At 35.5% G+C, this 18,328-nt stretch overlaps 1 protein-coding gene across 1 annotated transcript; it reads left to right on the forward strand.

Annotated features, from left to right (window-relative positions):
* The first annotated feature begins 2,226 nt into the window (after positions 1-2,226).
* On the forward strand, positions 2,227-13,976 carry plekha2 (pleckstrin homology domain containing A2). Its single transcript, XM_052094527.1, has 12 exons — positions 2,227-2,382; positions 5,492-5,641; positions 6,168-6,224; positions 6,343-6,391; positions 6,471-6,568; positions 7,210-7,341; positions 7,430-7,546; positions 9,611-9,679; positions 9,773-9,843; positions 10,526-10,589; positions 12,059-12,136; positions 12,472-13,976. Exons 2-12 carry the CDS (start codon positions 5,501-5,503, stop codon positions 12,757-12,759), a joined length of 1,164 nt encoding a protein of 387 aa, XP_051950487.1. The 5' UTR covers positions 2,227-2,382; positions 5,492-5,500; the 3' UTR covers positions 12,760-13,976.
* Positions 13,977-18,328: the final 4,352 nt, after the last annotated feature.

Genomic DNA, 18,328 nt, shown 5'->3' on the forward strand with positions numbered 1-18,328 from the left:
CTGTCAGCATCTGAAATACACCCAGGATTGTGGAGTAACAGAATGCATATAGGATTATGTATTTAAAAATACAAACTAAGTTTATTCCACTACAATTGCAATTTAAATTGTTGGTAATCAGAAAATTGATATATTCAAAACGTATTTTGAGCTTGGAAAAGATTACTTTGCATTTTATAGTCATTTATTTTTTAGTTCCCATATCAATGATGGTATCCAAGGAGCATTTGAACAACAGGGAAATACTTTCTTGTGATGTGTTACATTCATACATGTTCATACTGTTGTGAGTGAAAAGGTGGAAATGATGTTATTGAGAAACTTTCCCTTGGGAGCTAAATAGAGGAGCTACATCACGTTTCTACAGCGTAACAAAAAACAGTTAGAAACGCTTTGACAGATGAAACAAAAATCCATTAATACACAAATACATGCCTTGTCAATATTTTATGCAGATATGGTATTTTTTTTACAAGAAATGCTAACCAATGTAGCCTTTAACATCATATAGACAGCTACAAATAATGTGTTTTCTGCCTCATTCAATGAACAGCATCCACATACATTCAGAAAATGATGTCCTTGTGCACACACTGTGGGGTTTTGACGTTTGGAGCAGCAAAATTTGTTAACTTGGTGTAAATTGGCATGCGAACATTTAGCTTTATGCTAAGCTAAAATGCTATTTTTTGTCTTTACATGCATCTGTTGCAGACAGATACACTTAAACGAGGCACATTTTACAACTTATATCAATGTTAAATTAGCGATTGGAACAATTTCACCATGTCCCAATATGAGACAAATCGCGTCCTGTATTGATTCGATATGAGACACATCCTTTTATCTTGAAATACGATCCCGTATTTTACGGGAGGGGGTGTCAATCCTAGTTACCAGGCACAGTTATATTTTATAATAAATTCTATCATGAAAATTTACATTTATGCATTTGGCAGATGCTTTTATCCAAAGCGACTTACAGTGCACTTATTACAGGGACAATTCCCCCGGAGCAACCTGGAGTTACGTGCCTTGCTCAAGGACACAATGGTGGTGGTGGCTGTGGGGATTGAACCAGTGACCTTCTGCTTAACAGTTTAGTGCTTTAGCCCACTACACCACCACCACTCCATATTTGGAGCATTGCTTTTTTCTCTAGTAAGATCTTTAGAAGAAGAAATAAAGCAAAGACGAACTGCAAAAATCTTATTCTTAACGAGAATTTAATTATTTTGTTATTATTTTTGTACAGCAAGTTTATACCAATCCAATTGTATATTGTTAGTTCATAATCTATTAACTAATGTTAACCTATACAACTTTTAATTTAAATTTACATTAACATAAAGTCTTAAAAATATTAAATGGATGTGGTCCTCAATGCTGATTGGTCAACAGCCGTGTTTCATTCATAATAAAGCACAACTCTGACCTCATCACTGAACATCTATTTGTATTACCCCACAGCACCCCTATCTGACGGTTATTCATGTTGCCTAGCAACGTTCTGTTTACTCTTGACTGTCAGTGACTATTCTAGCGGAGTATGGCATTTCATTATTTTAATAATAAAAAATAAAGTTTTAATTACTATTTGTGTCCTTAATATTTTTATGATGCGGTAACTGTTTTATCAAGGCTGTGCCATAATTTGAATATAGTCACACTTTGCGTCGTGCCTAACAATAGGCTACCCTTCATCCATGACAATATTCACAATACAGCGCTGCCTCTTGTTCCTTATTGCTTAAAAAGAGCACAAGAAGAATGTTTCATTAATGATTAAGTTCAAATAAACATCAATTTCACACAAACATTCGGACAATTACCAACCAATTGGAACCAAATTAGTTGCTGATTACATTAAATATTGATTGTAACATTTTATGTGGCGTCTATATCACTTTTATTATAAAATTAAATATAAAAATATATAGTTTACGCATTGTACGACTTGATCTTAAAATGCAATTTCATGCACGTCAAAGCTTTGAGCTTTTTCACATTTAGTAGCCTACTTCTTTTATCGTTAACGTAATGTTTAGTCTTTACTTTGAGTTTTATAGACTATAGGAGAGCCTATCGCAATTAGATTATAGAGAGTTGTCTCTGCCTCCATTACTGCGTCGTTTCTGACATCTACTGGGTTCCGCTTTGCGCATGTGAAAAAAATAAATAAAGATACACTACCGGATGCGTTTAGTTTTGGTTTTAACTCAACTTGCTGTCAACCCGGAAAGAGGCTGCGCTCACTTCTATCATGCGCCAGCGCACAGGGTTCTGCTCTCCGCGCTGCGCTTTCATCTGTTTTCGCGGATAAATGTGAGCAGTTCTTGTGTCCTGAGGCGCACCGACTATTTATCACACAGGAGAACGCGGGTGAGTCACGAGCCTTTGGGATTTTGGAAGTGAAGCAAGTTGATATTAGGTGTGGCAGTTGTACGCAATAGCCACTTCCTCTCCAAACGCTTGATCTCATACATTCATGATAGATTTATTTTTGTTGCATGGGATTTTATGGAAACCTGGTTTAGCTGCACATAACTTGAATGCACCTGTCTGGAGCGCTCTTAAAACTTGGTTTTTGATGTTGTTCCACCCATGCCGGATCTATTATTGAGAGTGTAAAGACAAGAATAGCCATATAAATTATTCTAGTTTTAGTCAAACTTTGTATAAAACAGATGCTCCCCATAGCTGACATTACCATGAGAGCAGCAGGCAAAGAAATAATGAGATGTATGTAGGCCTATATAATATTGAAGATTATGCATGGGAAAGAATTCGTGATACTGTATTTGCATTGGTTTTACATGGACTCTGACCATTAGGTCTGTTCCTAAACCTTTCCATTGTTTTAAAAACTCGAAGGAAAACTTTTTGTTCTTGTTGTTTTGTTTTTTGTTTCATCCTTTCCTGCTCTAGTGTTGAGAGTGTAAAATGGATAATCCCCAGAATACCTTTTGAGAATTGAGGGAAATGTGGTTTATTGTCATAAATCAATGTCAAAATCAGATCCAAATTTCAAAAGTCATAATAGTCCTAAAATATGCTTTATTTTCTTTTGATTTGGGGGTGAAATATTATAGGGAGAGTTCACCCAAAAATAAAAATTCTCTCATCATTTACTCGCCCTCATGTCATCTCAGGTGTGAATGACTTTCTTCCTTCTGCTGAACACAAACAGATATTTTTAGAAGTATATCTCAGCTCTGTAGGTCCTTACAATTCAAGTGAAAGGTGGCCAGAACTTTGAAATTCCAAAAAGCATATAAAGGCAGCATAAAAGTAATCCATATGACTCCAGTAGTTAAATCCACATCCTCTTAAGTAATAGGATAGGTGTGGGTGAGAAACAGATCAATATTTAAGTTATTCTTTACTATAAACCTCCAATTTCACATCCTTTGCACATATCACCACCTACTGGGAGGTGAATTTATACTAAAAATGACTTAAATATTGATCTGTTTCTCACCCACACCTATCCTATCGCTTCTGAAGACATGGATTTAACCACTAGAGTCATGGATTACTATTGTGCTGCCTTTATGTGCTTTTTGGACTTTCAAAGATCTGTCCACCATTCACTTGCATTGTAGGAACCTACAGAGCTGAGATATTCTTCTGAAATCTTTGTTTGTGTTCAGCAGAAGAAAGAAAGTCATATACATCTGGGGTGGCATGAGGGTGAGTAAATGATGGTTGAAATTTTTGGTTGAACTATGACTTTAAGGGTACGTTTGCTTTTATATATAACAACTTTATAGTACATATTACATGTAATCTGGATTAAGTAAAATCGAGTACTTGTAAATGGATTAAATTATATTTTATAATGGATGTAATCAGATTACATTTACTTTTATGGATTACATGATTCAATTTTAGCCAATGGCAATTACTAGTGTGTAATTGAACAATTATGCTCCTAAATTTTAAAAGTGTGGTCTGAGCCAGTGCCTGAAATATGTGTGATAGGGCTAGCCAGGTAAAATTACATACATTGAAGACAGTTCGGTTCTGTTCCTCATTTGACAACATAGGAAAATATCTTTACATTCAAAGAAAGCCAGTTGTAAAATAACTGAGCAATTACAAAAAATATTTTCAAAAATACTCCATATCCAATCTTAAGACGCAACATAGATGTTCTGTATAAATGCTTATACATTATGTACATGTATGTTTAATGTTTAATGAAAGGAGTGTTCACATTTAAAGTTAATGATTATATTATAATGAAAATATGCAATGAGTAATTCAAAAGTAATTGGAATACCTAAAAGTGATTCTAAATACATTACTAATTATAATTCAAACCATGTCATTTGAAAGTCATGAATTACTATATATATATATATATATATATATATATATATATATATATATATATATATATATATATATATATGTATATACTGGCAGCCAAAAGTTTGGAATAATGTACAGATTTTGCTCTTATGGAAAGAAATTGGTACGTTTATTCACCAAAGTGACATTCAACTGATCACAACGTATAGTCAGGACATTAATAATGTGAAAAATTACAGTTACGATTTTAAAAAAATATTCAGAACTTCTTAAACTACTTTCAAATGTTCTCGTCAAAAAATCCTCCACGTGCAGCAATGACAGGTTTGCAGATCCTCGACATTCTAGCTGTCACACACTACCCCACACTTCCTGTAGCACTTGCCATAGATGTGGCTGTCTTGTTGGGCACTTCTACCTTACAGTCTAGCTGATCCCACAAAAGCTCAATGGGGTTAAGATCCATAACACTCTTTTCCAAATATCTGTTGTCTGTGTTTCTTTGTCCACTCTAACATTTTCTTTTTGATTTCTGTTCCAAAAAAAGTCTTCTCTTTACTGTTGTACATGAAACTGGTGTTGAGCGGGTAGAATTCAATGAAGCCGTCAGCTGAGGACATGTGAGGTGTCTATTTCTCAAACTAGAGACTCTGATGTACTTATCCTCTTGTTTAGTTGTTCCACATCTCTTTCTGTCCTTGTTAGAGATTTGCCCTTTGTCTTTGAAGACTGTAATGTACACCTATGTATGATGTCTTGACTGATGAGTTTCTAGAGAAAGCTGTTTCTTTTTTTTGCCAATACATTATAGCAATAGTGATTTTCTAGTACCAAATGATCAATTTAGCATGATTACTCAAGGATAAGGTGTTGGAGTGATGGCTGCTGGAAATGGGGCTTGTCTAGATTTGATAAAAAATTTCTTTTTCAAATAGTGATGGTACATCAGTAATGTCCTGACTATACTTTGTGATCAGTTGAATATCACTTGTGGTGAATTAAAGTACAAATTTCCTTCTGAAACAGCTAAATCTGTACATTATTCCAAACTTTTGGCCGCCAGTGTATACATATATCCGTTTCTTTATATTGTTGTAAAAAACTAAAAACGTTTATCACAGGTTTAAGGAGTTTTATGTGCATGTGTGAGATACAGTAACTGTCTTGGTTTCAGATCTGGGACATGCCTTACCTGGACAGACAAAATCGGACCTGTGGCTTCCTGGATATCGAGGAAAATGAAAACAGTGACAAGTTTTACCGCCGTTATTTTATCTTGGATACTGATAAGAATTTTCTGCTATGGTACATGGACAATCCACAGGTATTGCTCCTTCGCTTTTAAACTCTGTGAAGTTGCTGTATTGTTTTGCACATGATTTAATATGTTTAAATATTTAATTTGACTAAATCAACCTTAACCTTTAAGGGTCAGATCAAGCTGCTTTAGGGGATAAAACCCCCCAAAAAAAAAATTCTGACATCATTTACTTACCCTCATGTAGTTTCACACCCGTATGACTTTCTTCCTTAGAACACAAAATAAGATGTAAGAAAGATTGTTCAGTCTCACCATTCACTTTCATTGTGTAGGAAAAAAATGCAATACAAAGTGAATGTTGACAGGGGCTGTTATTCTGCCTAAAATCTCCTTGTGTTCTTAAGAAGAAAGAAGTAATATGAGTAAATGACGACAGAATTTTTATTTTCCAGTGAACTATGCTTTTAAAGTAACAAACAGTGACACGTTTTCACTTTATACAGTGCATTTACTTACACCCGAAACCTCTCATTTGCATTCAAATTTTTTATCCTACATATTTTGCATAACTCTGCCTGTTTCTTCACAGAACTTACCTGTAGGAACAGACTGTGTTGGAAGTTTGCGACTCAGTTACATTTCAAAGGTAACTGCATATAATTAGCTGACGTATGTAAAGAAATACAAATCAGTGAATGCATTTTTATTATTACCTTTTTATTTGCTTATGTACTCTTTCATTTTCTCCATATATTTAATGGTAGGTTAATGAAACATCAGTTAAGCAGAAACCGAAGGCAGAGTTCTGCTTTGGTAAGTATAGAAAGTGGCTAGGTTTTTGTTTTGGTTGTCACAGTATCAATAACAAACAACTGTTGTCTTTTTCTTATAGTAATACATGCGTTGTCTAGACGGTACTTCCTGAAGGCAAATGATCCTGTTGACTTGAAGGAATGGGTCACTGCCTTGAATAATGCTACCAAAATTACAGTATGTCAAGCTTGTCACACATTTTCCATCAAGGTTAAACATAGACTCGTGGTTGTCATTTTAGGGCATTCTTTCTCATATCTCATTTTCAAAGGCATATTTCACCCAAAATTGGCAATTCTGTCCTCATTTATTCACCCTCCTATTCCAAACCTATATGACTTCCTTTCTTAATGGAACACAAAGGAAAGATTCTAAAGATTGTGCTGGTCATTACAATAAACAATATGACATATAAATGTGAAAGCTTTGGAACTACCCATATTTATGTGCTTTTTGGACCTTTAAAGTTCTGTCCACCATTGACTTGCATTGTATGGACCTAGAGAGCTGAGATATTCTTCTAAATATCTTCGTTTGTGTTCTGCAGAAAAAGAAACTCATACACATTTGAGTTAGCATGAGGGTGAGTATATGATGAGAGGATTTTCATTTTTGGACTTCTTCCATATGCAAATAGAAGTTACACACCTGGACTTTAACCACAAATAAGCATACTTAGTTTTTTAAACTATTGATAAAATCAGTTAGGAGCTGAAAGAAGAGGTTATGGTTTTATGCAAAATTCTTTTAGTTTGGTTTGTATGAAATAATGAAGGTTTATGCATTTGTGTGTATTAATCAATGAATATCTGTTTAAGGTTCCAAAAGTATCACCAGTGGCTCAAACCTCTGATGTTACAAATGTTTCAAACCCAAGTCAGTCAACATCCCATCTGGCTTACAAAACAGAAATTGTCGGAGGTGTGGTTGTGCACACACCGGTCCAGCAGGTGAAGTATTTGTACATGTTCTTTAATCATATTTGAACTTAGTTGAATTAATCAGGAAAATATGAACATTCATTTGTTTTGTCATCAGAGCGATACTGAGGATGTCTTTGTGAGTGAACCGGCGTCACATCTCACTTTAAGGAGATGCCAGAGCGTGCGTCCCAACGTCGTGAGGGCTGGCTACTGTGTCAAACAAGGCAACGTGGTAAGACATATGTCTTTGGATTTTGGATATAATGAGCTTATAAAGCATGGCTACTTGTAGAAAGTCTTGGCCAGAGGTTCTCAGTGTAATGGGAGCCAGCTGGTAGATAACTGTGCAGTGTGTAAAAACCTCACTCTCCTGACCTCAAGAGGTGCATTAGCGACTGACGCTAGAGGCTGTAGCCTTTAGCCTCCTTGTTAGCGCACCTGCCTCCCACGCCGGAGACGTCGGTTCGAGTCCCGTTCGTAGCGGGGCGATCAGGACCGGTTACAATGGTGCCGTAACCTGGATGGGAGTGAGGTTTAGGGGGGTGAGTGTAACGGGAGCCAGCTGGTTGATAGCTGTGCAGTATGTAAACCTCACTCTCCTGACCTCAAGAGGTGCACTAGCAACTGACGCTAGAGGCTGTAGCCTTTAGCCTCCTTGTTAGCGCACCCGCCTCCCACGCCGGAGACGTCGGTTCGAGTCCTGTCCAGAGCAGGGCGACCAGGACCTGTTACATCAGCTGGGGTGGGGGGGGTCATGACCTTAAAATAGGTTGCTGGTCTATTCTGATGGACAGATGCTCATGGACGGGGGGGCTAAATGCAACTAACCATATAATAATCATGCATAGTTAGGACATCAAAATAAATAAGCTAATCAGCTTTTAAAATGGATGAGAAAACGCTTCCCATATATTTTTTTGTTGACGTAAATATTTTTGTCTGTGGCCCAGTGTATGTTCCATGTGTTAGGCCAGGGCAGTCAATCTCAATTTCAGCCCGGGCCATATTAGCGTTATGTGTGCCCTCAAAGAGCCGGTTGAAATTTGGCACCTAATTTGGTAGCACCCAAGGAATTACCAGTAATATAGCATATTTTGCATACCCAAATTCACATTTGACAGTAAGCACTGATTTTGAATTTGGGATGCAGATGTAAATAATGACATTAACAGTAGCATCTGTGAAAAAATGAACACCTAATTTATACAGGGCTAAACTAAAATAATATTTCTTTCAATGTGTTCATAGTTTTAAAAATGCTATTTGGAATAAGACCATAGTGAACACATGTAAAACCATGCATTACTTTTTATTACCATGGTTAGTGACTGTGGTTCCTATATAACAAACTATGACTGTTTTTCATTCCAAAAATGCCATCTAAATAGCACAGTTAATACAGTTAGAGTTACTACAGTAAATCCATGATAAATGTTTGAAAGGTTTGTGATGTGTGGATTAAAAAGCCTTCTCATATATATCTGCATGGCATAATGTTTTCTTTGTCAGTGCTGTTTAGAATGTCAGGGCTGTTTAATATGACTTTAAACTAGTTTAATCAATGCGACATATGGAGTTTTGCGACAGAGAATTTTATGCCACATTCAACCTGGATTCATAATCGGTGCTGCATTTCTCACAAATGCCATTTAATATTGTCTGTGGTCCATGGTCTAGTCCAGTCCACGAATAAAAGCAGCTGCCCTGTGCTTATGCACCTCTTTCCATTCTGTTGTTGTGCTAGTTCCACTTTTTGAGCGAGCAAAATGCACTCCAAAAATAAGGTTAAGATGACGGCTCGTTAATATTCACGAGAAAAGCACTAACTGATTGGTCATTGATCTTGAGTTTGACACCTGTGTGTTTTTCTATTACGTCTAGAAAGATGAAGCGTGTAATGTAAAGAATTTAGAAAGAAATGACTGTTTACGAACAGGTTTTTCAAACTCCACCCTTGTCTACCAATGGTCAGAAGAACAAATTGCTCTGTCCCAAACTAACTTAATTGGTTGTGCCAGTGTTGCTATGTAAGGCAGGTGAGGATGCTCAAAAAAATAAAACAATATTTTGAATGTCCTACAGATTCGGTTTAGGGAACAGCCAACTTTCAGGGAAGTTAAACTACAAATGTAGGTACCGTGCTGGGTTACCATTTGATGTCCAATGTAAACTTTTGGTTTTGAAGTGAAACCAGCTAAGAATCACTGTTGTAAACAATGACTTATTAATTATTGGGGTTAACACTATTATTGACAACTTCATTTTGTCTTTACAATTCCATTGAATATTCTTTCAGAGGAAGAGTTGGAAGAGGAGGTTTTTCATTTTAGATGACCAAACTGTGAGCTACTATAAAACTGAAACGGTGAGACACTGAAATGGCAAACTCTTTAACAGAATACAAGTTATTTTATAGTTATCATGACAGGATATGCCAACTAATACTCTCTGTATTTAGGATAAGGATCCATTGCGCAGTATTCGACTGAGAGATGTGCTAAAAGTTAACGAATGCCTTGTAAAATCAGGGTGAGATAACATTTATTTTCTTTCTCCTTTTCTTTTCTTTCTTATCACAACAGACAGGATGTCTTGGTCAATAGTAATCTCTGTTCCATACAAATGAACTGCAGAGTGCACATATTAAAGGAATAGTTCATGCAAAAATGAACATTCTGTCATTATGTACCTTGGTCAGTTTCAAATGTGGACACAAAAAGTGGACATTTTTGAAGAATCATTTCGTAACTCTTCCCAAACATCCCATGAACACATCTATGAAGCTAGAAATGAAGAAAAGATACAAAAGAAACAAATACACCATATAAGTAGTCAAAAAATACCACATATAATTTATGCACCGTATTCATAAGATTTACAATAGTTCTGTTTGAGGAACAGACCAACATTTAAGTCATTATTTGCAATGGTGAAGGGGAAGATTATCAGTGAATGAAGACTTACATTTTGGTCTGTTCCTCACACAAAGCTATCACATGATTTTAGTACACTTGAAATATAGGTAACGAGTTGCATGGACTACTTTTATGGTGCTTTTTGTCTTTTTTTAGAGTTTGACAGTCAAAGTAAGAGTGGTTACCATCCATATCTCCTTATACAAAATTTAATGAAGTTAGTCAAATTGACAGAATTTTCAATTTGAACAGAGGCTTTCTTCCAACTGATGCACTTTATTTTGTTTGTTTTTTAGGGATTTGCTGTCCCGTGATAACCTCTTTGAAATAATCACAAGTACTCGAACCTTCTATATCCAGGTAAATTTGATTTATAATAATCTAGGTATCAGTGAAAATGGTAATACATTGTAATAAGTTGTGTGAGGTGGACTGCATAATGCACATATGGTTCATCTCACTGGCTAGCAAGCAAGTTCGCAGCTGTGTGTAAATGTATTTTGAGATCAACTATTTGTGAATCATCCCTGCATAAATGCACTGTCACTCAAGCAAAACGTAAATAACTCATAAATATTCTTTGTGTATGTAACAGGTGTGTATGTGGCTACTGTTCTCCTAAGGCATTTTGTAAATGCAAATGGGACATTCAGTTATGCAGATCTTGTATAATTTAGTATGCCTATGCATAGTGACTACTGTATGTAGCAGTATTTGTAATCATCATAAATTAAAACAATCTATAATAACATTTGTGGACATATTTCCATATTTAATACAAGTGAAGCTTTCTGGACATTACCCATGAAGTGCTGTCAACTACCACAAAAATAATATTGACACATCCTTCAGTTTTTCAAACAACCAAAAATCATGTTTATACTAATACACTTACAATGGAAGTCTATGGGGCGAGTTATTGCACAGGGCTAAATGTACAAATATACAGTTGCATAACTACATCCACAAGACTTAAACTTTATATGTTAACATGACACTAGTGTGATTGAATCGTTTACTAACCTGGCCTGTGCAGTGCATTATGCAATATTATCTGCAAAGTATTGTTTAAAGGGATTTTTCACCCCCAAAATAAAAATTCTCAACATTTAGTCACCCTCATGCCATCCCAGATGTGTGTGACTTTCTTTCTTCTGCTGAACACAGCAGATGATTTTTAGAAGAATATGTCAGCTCTGTAGGTCCATACAATGCAAGTGAATGGGTACCAAATTTGTGAAGCTCCAAAAAGCATATAAAGGTAGCATAAATGTAATCTATACGACTCCAGTGGTTTAATCCATGTTCTCAGAAGAGATATGATAGGTGTGGGTGAGAAACAGATAAATATTAAGTCCTTTACTATACTATAAATTCTCCTCCCTGCTCAGTATGTGGCGATATGCAAGTATGTAAATTGCCCCCAAAAAAGGTGAAAGTAATGGTGGGGATTACTTGTAAAAAAAAAAGGACATATATATTGATCTGTTTAACAAAAATATTAGTTTTACAACTGTTAAACCCTCTGAAATGCTTGGCCCCATAGACTTCCTTTGTAAGTGCATTACAGTAAACACATTTATTATTTTTATTTTAGAAACTGAGAAACATGTTGAAATTATTTTGCAGTAGGGCTTAATTGGTATGGAACTCCAAACATTTCTTTAAAAATACAAACTTAACATGCTTAATGCTGTGTGTGTGTGTGTGTGTGTGTGTGTGTGTGTGTGTGTGTGTGTGTGTGTGTGTGTGTGTGTGTGTGTGTGTGTGTGTGTGTGTGTGTGTGTGTGTGTGTGTGTGTGTGTGTGTGTGTGTGTGTGTGTGTATAGACAGACACCCCAGAAAATATGAAAGGCTGGATCAAGGATATTGCCTCAAAAATTCAAGACTTTAGAGGACCATCTAAGGTAAACCTACGTTATTAAGTCAAGTCATTTTTATACGCTTTTCACATTACATGTAATTTTCAAAAAAGCTTTAATGTCTGTAATTATTGAAATGGCTTTAAATCCCCAGTCAACCGCTTATTTTAAAAACTTAGTCAAGTTAATGGAGAGGGGAAAAAACCTTGGGAGAAGCCAGACTCATCAGGGGTAGCCAGTTCCCCTCTGGCTATACAGTGTAAATTGAATGCTAATATGTGTAATACAGGTCATGTATTATTTGAGTAATTCACTTACATTAAAAATCAGATTTTATGAATTTTCAGGATTTCTCACAGTTCTCTTCTCTGTATTGACAGTATCGTGGTTCAAGAAAAGTAATTTCTGCGCCAGGGAAACCTCAGCTTGTCAAGTCTTGTTCCATGGCAGATTCGTGGCAACCCTGGACCCCTGTTCCCAATCAGGAGAAGCGTTTGAAGGAAGAAGGCCAAAGAGAGGGTCCATACAGCTCTCTCCCCTCCCTCGCACACCCCAGCAACATCTCTCAGTCACAAATTCGTCAACGGCACCATTCGCAGCCTCAGTTCGCTCCCATTGATACAGACTTTCCCGAGTGCTTCGACAATCTCCGCACCACTGATGTTTAGTTGCTTTAACGGATACTGCTGGCCAGCACACGGATAGTGTTATGATTTTATAACTTTGTTTTTGCTTTTTCTTGTTTAATGGCGCATACCCAATGTTGCAGCAAGACTGCAAATAATTAAAGCTGTGCAAACATGTATGTGCTCATTGCAATGCTGTTCACCCACCTTAAAGGTATGTCTCTTTTTAGGAATGTAAAATCAGGAAGGATCAGCTGGTGAATGTTTCTTTAGTTAGATTTCAGCAAAATGTCTGTATTTTTACCAATCCAAAAGTCTGAGATCATGAAAATGCTTCTATTTTAACATTGTTCTAATTTAATCCAAATGTCTTTAGTAACATTTTACAATAAGGTTAAAATTAGCAGTAGTTAGCATGAACTAACAATTAAGCAACACTTTTGCCGCATTTGTTAATGTTGGATAATATCGTCTTGTTCATGATACATAATGCATTAACTAATATGAACACATATCTTTATTGAAAAGTGTTGCCCACTTTTCCTTACAATTTATATTATTAGCATAACAAATTTAGTAAAAAGTTTAATTGAAAAATTAACATGAATGTCAGCATTTTGTATAAGCTGAAGAGCATCAGAGCATCTTGTGCGCTTCAGTGGATGTAAGGAAATTAGACCTTTTGAACAAACGAGTTAACACGGACAATGTGACAAATTTGCTTACATTTGATTAGTGACCTAGAAATACAGCAGAATCCTGAATACTATTTATTGATTTTACACAATACATTTTTTTTTTTTTTAATCTGTCAACACTATTACACTTTTCAATATTACAATTATTATATTTTTAAATATTCCCAAATTTTCAATGTGTTCTCAGACTTTTGGATCCCAATATACAATTGGTACATCTGGTAGAATTCAGTCAAGGCACTGGGCTTGATTTTATATTATTTTGAAGATATTTTGGCCTCAACATCACTAATGAATTCACTTGAAGGATTGTGGAAGTGCAGTGATCTTTCCTGATTAGGCTACCAGGCATTCTTTGACCAGGATGTCTGAAAATATAGTCCATATTTTCACAATGATTTCTTTAAAATGACTGAAACCTTCATATAATGCTTTTATTTTGATTTTGTTGTGAATGGTACTAAATGTTAAAGAAGTCTGTAATGTTGATTAGGCTACTCATAAGTATGCGTATTTGCTAGATATGCATCCTTGCTTTGCATACGAAATAAACCAGTCTGTGACGTAAAATAAACCACTGACTTTGTCTAGTCGTTGTAAAGCTTTAGCTTGTTCCTCCACCAGTCCGGAATGATGCGCGCATTGACACTCAAAGAAGATAAAACCAGAAGACAAAACACAGAAACATAATATGCGACAGAAAGGCCATTAATCCGTAAACAGGGTCTAAAAGGGGCGTGGCTTGGCAGTTAATTTCCACAATGTCGGAACGGTGCTTTCTAAAAGGGGCGTGGCTTGGCAGTTATTTTCGACAATCTCGGGAACTTTGCTTTCAGTATTTTTTTTATTAAATGCATTACTTGGTGAGGTACGATGGGTCTATTAATACATTTAATATTTCAAATAATATATATTTTTTATTTTTAATGTCATTATACAGGTTCAGAACAGTGACACTTGAAGCATAAAGATAATGATCACATGGCACGTGTTCCTTTTGTCTAAGCCTCAGACGCCATGCTATTGCAATAAAGAAAAAGATAACAGCACTGCATATATCTATACAAGAGGATATAATAAAGGGGAAAAGATAAGATACCAAATATACAAATAGATCAACAAAGGGAACATCAGTCAATAAAATAATCTTCGTATACTTTAAGAAATCTGTTATTCTTGTTATTATTTAAAAGTTTAAGGGATTTTACCATAAGAGATATGTCAGCAAGAAATGCTTCGAATCAAGGCACGGTATTGAGAAACTTGCTTTTGTGGATAAAATATTTGCAATGCAAAATAATGAAATTAACAATAAATTCAAGCGCAATGAAAAACATCACATTTTAGAAAAGGTGATAGATAGCTACTTAAACTCTCCCAAAAAGGATGCATCTGATATTGATAAAATAAGTGAAGCAATGTTTCATCCTCTATCTTACAGAACACACATAAATTAGAAATATCAGCAAAGATAGAAACCTGGGAGTTTGTTGGGAAGATATTTGTTGGGAGTTTGTTTAAAATGCATTTCTCTTATTTTATTGGAGATGCAGTATTTTTCTGGAATTAACAATGTTCTTTTCCAGTGAATATTATCAAAAAGATTATACCAATAAAATGTACATCTAGCGGATGTATGAGTTCTATTATGTAATATTTGCTTAAAATGTAAATGTATTAATAAATTTATGTAAAATTTATTAATACATTTTTTGTCAAGAAGGTTAACATCATCCAGTAAAAGTTTGGGCATAATTGTTTTTCTCTCATTAAAGCAAAGGTATGTTTTAAATAAATGAATGTAGCTTGGTGACAAAGCTTTGATGACAGAATTAAAAGTTCTTTCTGGCAGAGGAAAATTAAACAAAGTCATAAATACTTCATATTCATTCATACTGCCATTATTTTTAAATAAATCCAAAACAAATACAATACTCTATCAAACCATTTGTCCAAGAACAGTGATTTGTTTTGGATTACAATATTCAAGTTATTCCATAGAATTTCTTAGTGGGGAGAAAATATGTGCACGTAACATAATTTCCAAGCAAGCAGAGCTTGTTGGTGAAATTTAGAGAGAGAAACAGGTAATTTAATGGAGTAAAATTGCATTTTAAAAGAAAGTCTAAGCCTCCAAATCTACTGAAAATGGAGTTAGGGATAAAATACCACAGTGAGATGTAGTTACTTAAGCATTTTTTTAACCCACTAATTCTGAAGGAGATAAGTAGTTCACTGAACTCTAAGACTTCAAGAAACTTCAGAACGCTTATTAGATTAGATGGATTTTCTAATTTTGTGGGACTTATTTTTCCAAATAATATTCAATAATATTTGGTAATGTCTGTGCAAATTTTGTTGCTGCAAATAAAGATAATGAAGAATAGACAAAACGAGATAAGCCTTTGACTTTACATAAATCGATAGGTCACACTGTAGCCAATTGTTAAAAATAGTTTTGGTTTTCATTATTTTGGGGGAAAAATTGAGTTGTAACAGTCCTAAATAGACCCTTTTCACAGACTGTGATGACGGGTTTCCACCTTATTTAAGAGCGTAAATCTCGCAATTTGATAAAAAAATTTAAATATTGAGTGTAAATTGCTAACATTATTCTTATTGTTATATTACTCTGGAATTAGTTTTAAAAAATGACCACAGCTGCGAAGGAATTACAGTACATTTGGCATCTTCTCCAATTTTACTGTCTTAAACCACCGTTCACTAATCGTTTCCTCTTCTAGAAAGTCATTCAAAGAAAATAGTGGATTTTTCTCTTTTGGTCTTGAAGTGAAAATAATAGTTGCTGTGATCTGCCATATTTTATTCATGGTTGCGCCATCTTTGATTTTTAATGGAAATGAAAACGAGCCTGTGAGGGATAGACTTTATACACACGGTATAAAGCTGTAAAAAGCTCCTAGATCACATCTGATTTATCACGTCTGGAGTATTCATGGAATTATGTTTTTTCAATGTTTTGTCCGCAGAACGATCCAAAAACACGTTGAACTGCAGTACAACCAACTGAAATGACTAAATGGCTGTCCCTCACAGCATTGTTGTCATCCCGTCAAAAATCAAAGATGGCGCTGCTATGAATAACGTGAAAAAGCTTTCTCTCTTAGTTTGCGCTGGTCCGGGTGGAAGCACGAGTCGAGTTCACAAGGTTCCGTGTTGATACAATGAGCGCTTTTGATGACTAAATAATCACAGAATTTGCCCACGTTTGCCACATCAACTCTTTTAAAGATATTCAGCGTTTTGTTTGAGGCACGTAGCAGAAAGTAAAGCGGATATCAATGAGCAGAACAGTATATTCTGCTTTGTTTTCTTAGTTATGTCTGTGAAATACTCTGTAATGAGGTTCTGTGCTGTAAGTACACTCGCTACACATTTTCCGCTATTTTCCCGTGAGTTTTCTGTGCAATCGCTCGCGGAGACTCACGCGCAATTATATAAATTATTTATTTTCCCATGCCGGTCTTTTATTATGGTATGAACTGTCTACGATATGTCCGTCCCTAAACATCACGTGATGACAAACCCAGCTGTGACTGGTCGCTTTACATGTCAGTTAGATGGCTTTTCCTGCTTAAGTGGGCAGTTCTTTGCCAACGTCAGCTGCGATCAAAGTCTTATTTTTTTTTTTATTGCATCAAACCATACATCGAATAACAATAGTGGGGCATATTGCTTACAAAGGGACAATTACAAACAAAAGCAACACATAAGATATCACAGCGAAAGAGGGGGGGGGGTACATTTTCAAAAAACCTGTTTAAAAGCGAGGGTAATTTTTGTGAGTAGTTTTGAAATGAAGTCCTCTAATTTTATTTGGATAAGAAATTTGTAAGGAGAAATCCATAAATTACTTAAATGTGAGTTTAGGTAATACTAATAAATACATTTTGAGCGTGCTTTCGAGAGAATTACTTGATCTGAGACAAGAGCATTTCTAATGAAAACAAATATTACATTTATTATGTCATATCTAGAATATGAATACCGTTAATTGAAAGTATAGGAATGCGATTAGACAAGCTAGCATAATTTAGGTGCGCTCTAAGAAAAGATTTTAAGCTAAGTGGGATAGGCTACTTTTAATCACCTTATTGAAGTCTCTTATAGAAAACGAAGCACCCTTCAGAGTAATAAGTTCATTAAATGAGAGAAGGTCCCCTTGATTATTGAAGTAGGCCTAGTCAGAAATAAAAAGGACATTTTGTGCCAGATACCAATCTTTGTAATTAACACATTTAAACGGCTATACTTTGCAGGCACGTGCACACATAGACATCAAAGGGGGCTTGAGCACCTGCCCTTTTTTTGGGGTGCTGATTTTATATTTATGTTTTTAAATAAATGAATATATATATAAATATATATATATTCCTGTTTGGGCACAGCTTCCCTGTCAAACAAAAGACTAGGCTACCAGTGCCTCGAATTTACAGCTAATTAGCCAAAAGATAAATATAGTTAACTTGTGTCTTGCTAACATGCATGATTCATGAGCTACTAGCTAATGTTATAAGTTAATTAAAGTTGGAGTGGAGTGGTGGTGGTGTAGTGGGCTAAAGCACATAACCAGGAGGTTGCTGGTTTGATTCCCACAGCCACCACTATTGTGTCCTTGAGCAAGTCCCTTAACTCCAGGTTGCTCCGGGGGAATTGTCCCTGTAATAAATGCACTGTAATTCACTTTGGATAAAAGCGTCTGCCAAATGCGTAAATGTAAAGTTTAGCTAATGCAATATATCATGGCCATACAGGCTAATGTACTGTACTTAATGGAGACACTACAGGTAAATGTGTGTTTAATAACGTCATCACAATCGCCACATTGATATGCAAATTAGAAGTTAACTAATGCGCTAATTTGCATACATTTGACACATCACCACAGAACT

This window comes from Xyrauchen texanus, chromosome 27 (assembly GCF_025860055.1).
Source record: "Xyrauchen texanus isolate HMW12.3.18 chromosome 27, RBS_HiC_50CHRs, whole genome shotgun sequence".
Lineage (NCBI taxonomy): Eukaryota > Metazoa > Chordata > Actinopteri > Cypriniformes > Catostomidae > Xyrauchen > Xyrauchen texanus.

Coding starts and splice junctions, on each gene's coding strand:
- plekha2 (XM_052094527.1), top strand. CDS start 5,501: ATGCCTTACCTGGACAGACAAAATCGGACCTGTGGCTTCCTGGATATC. Junction 5,642..6,167: donor GGTACATGGACAATCCACAG/GTATTGCTCCTT, acceptor GTTTCTTCACAG/AACTTACCTGTAGGAACAGA. Junction 7,547..9,610: donor GTGTCAAACAAGGCAACGTG/GTAAGACATATG, acceptor ATATTCTTTCAG/AGGAAGAGTTGGAAGAGGAG.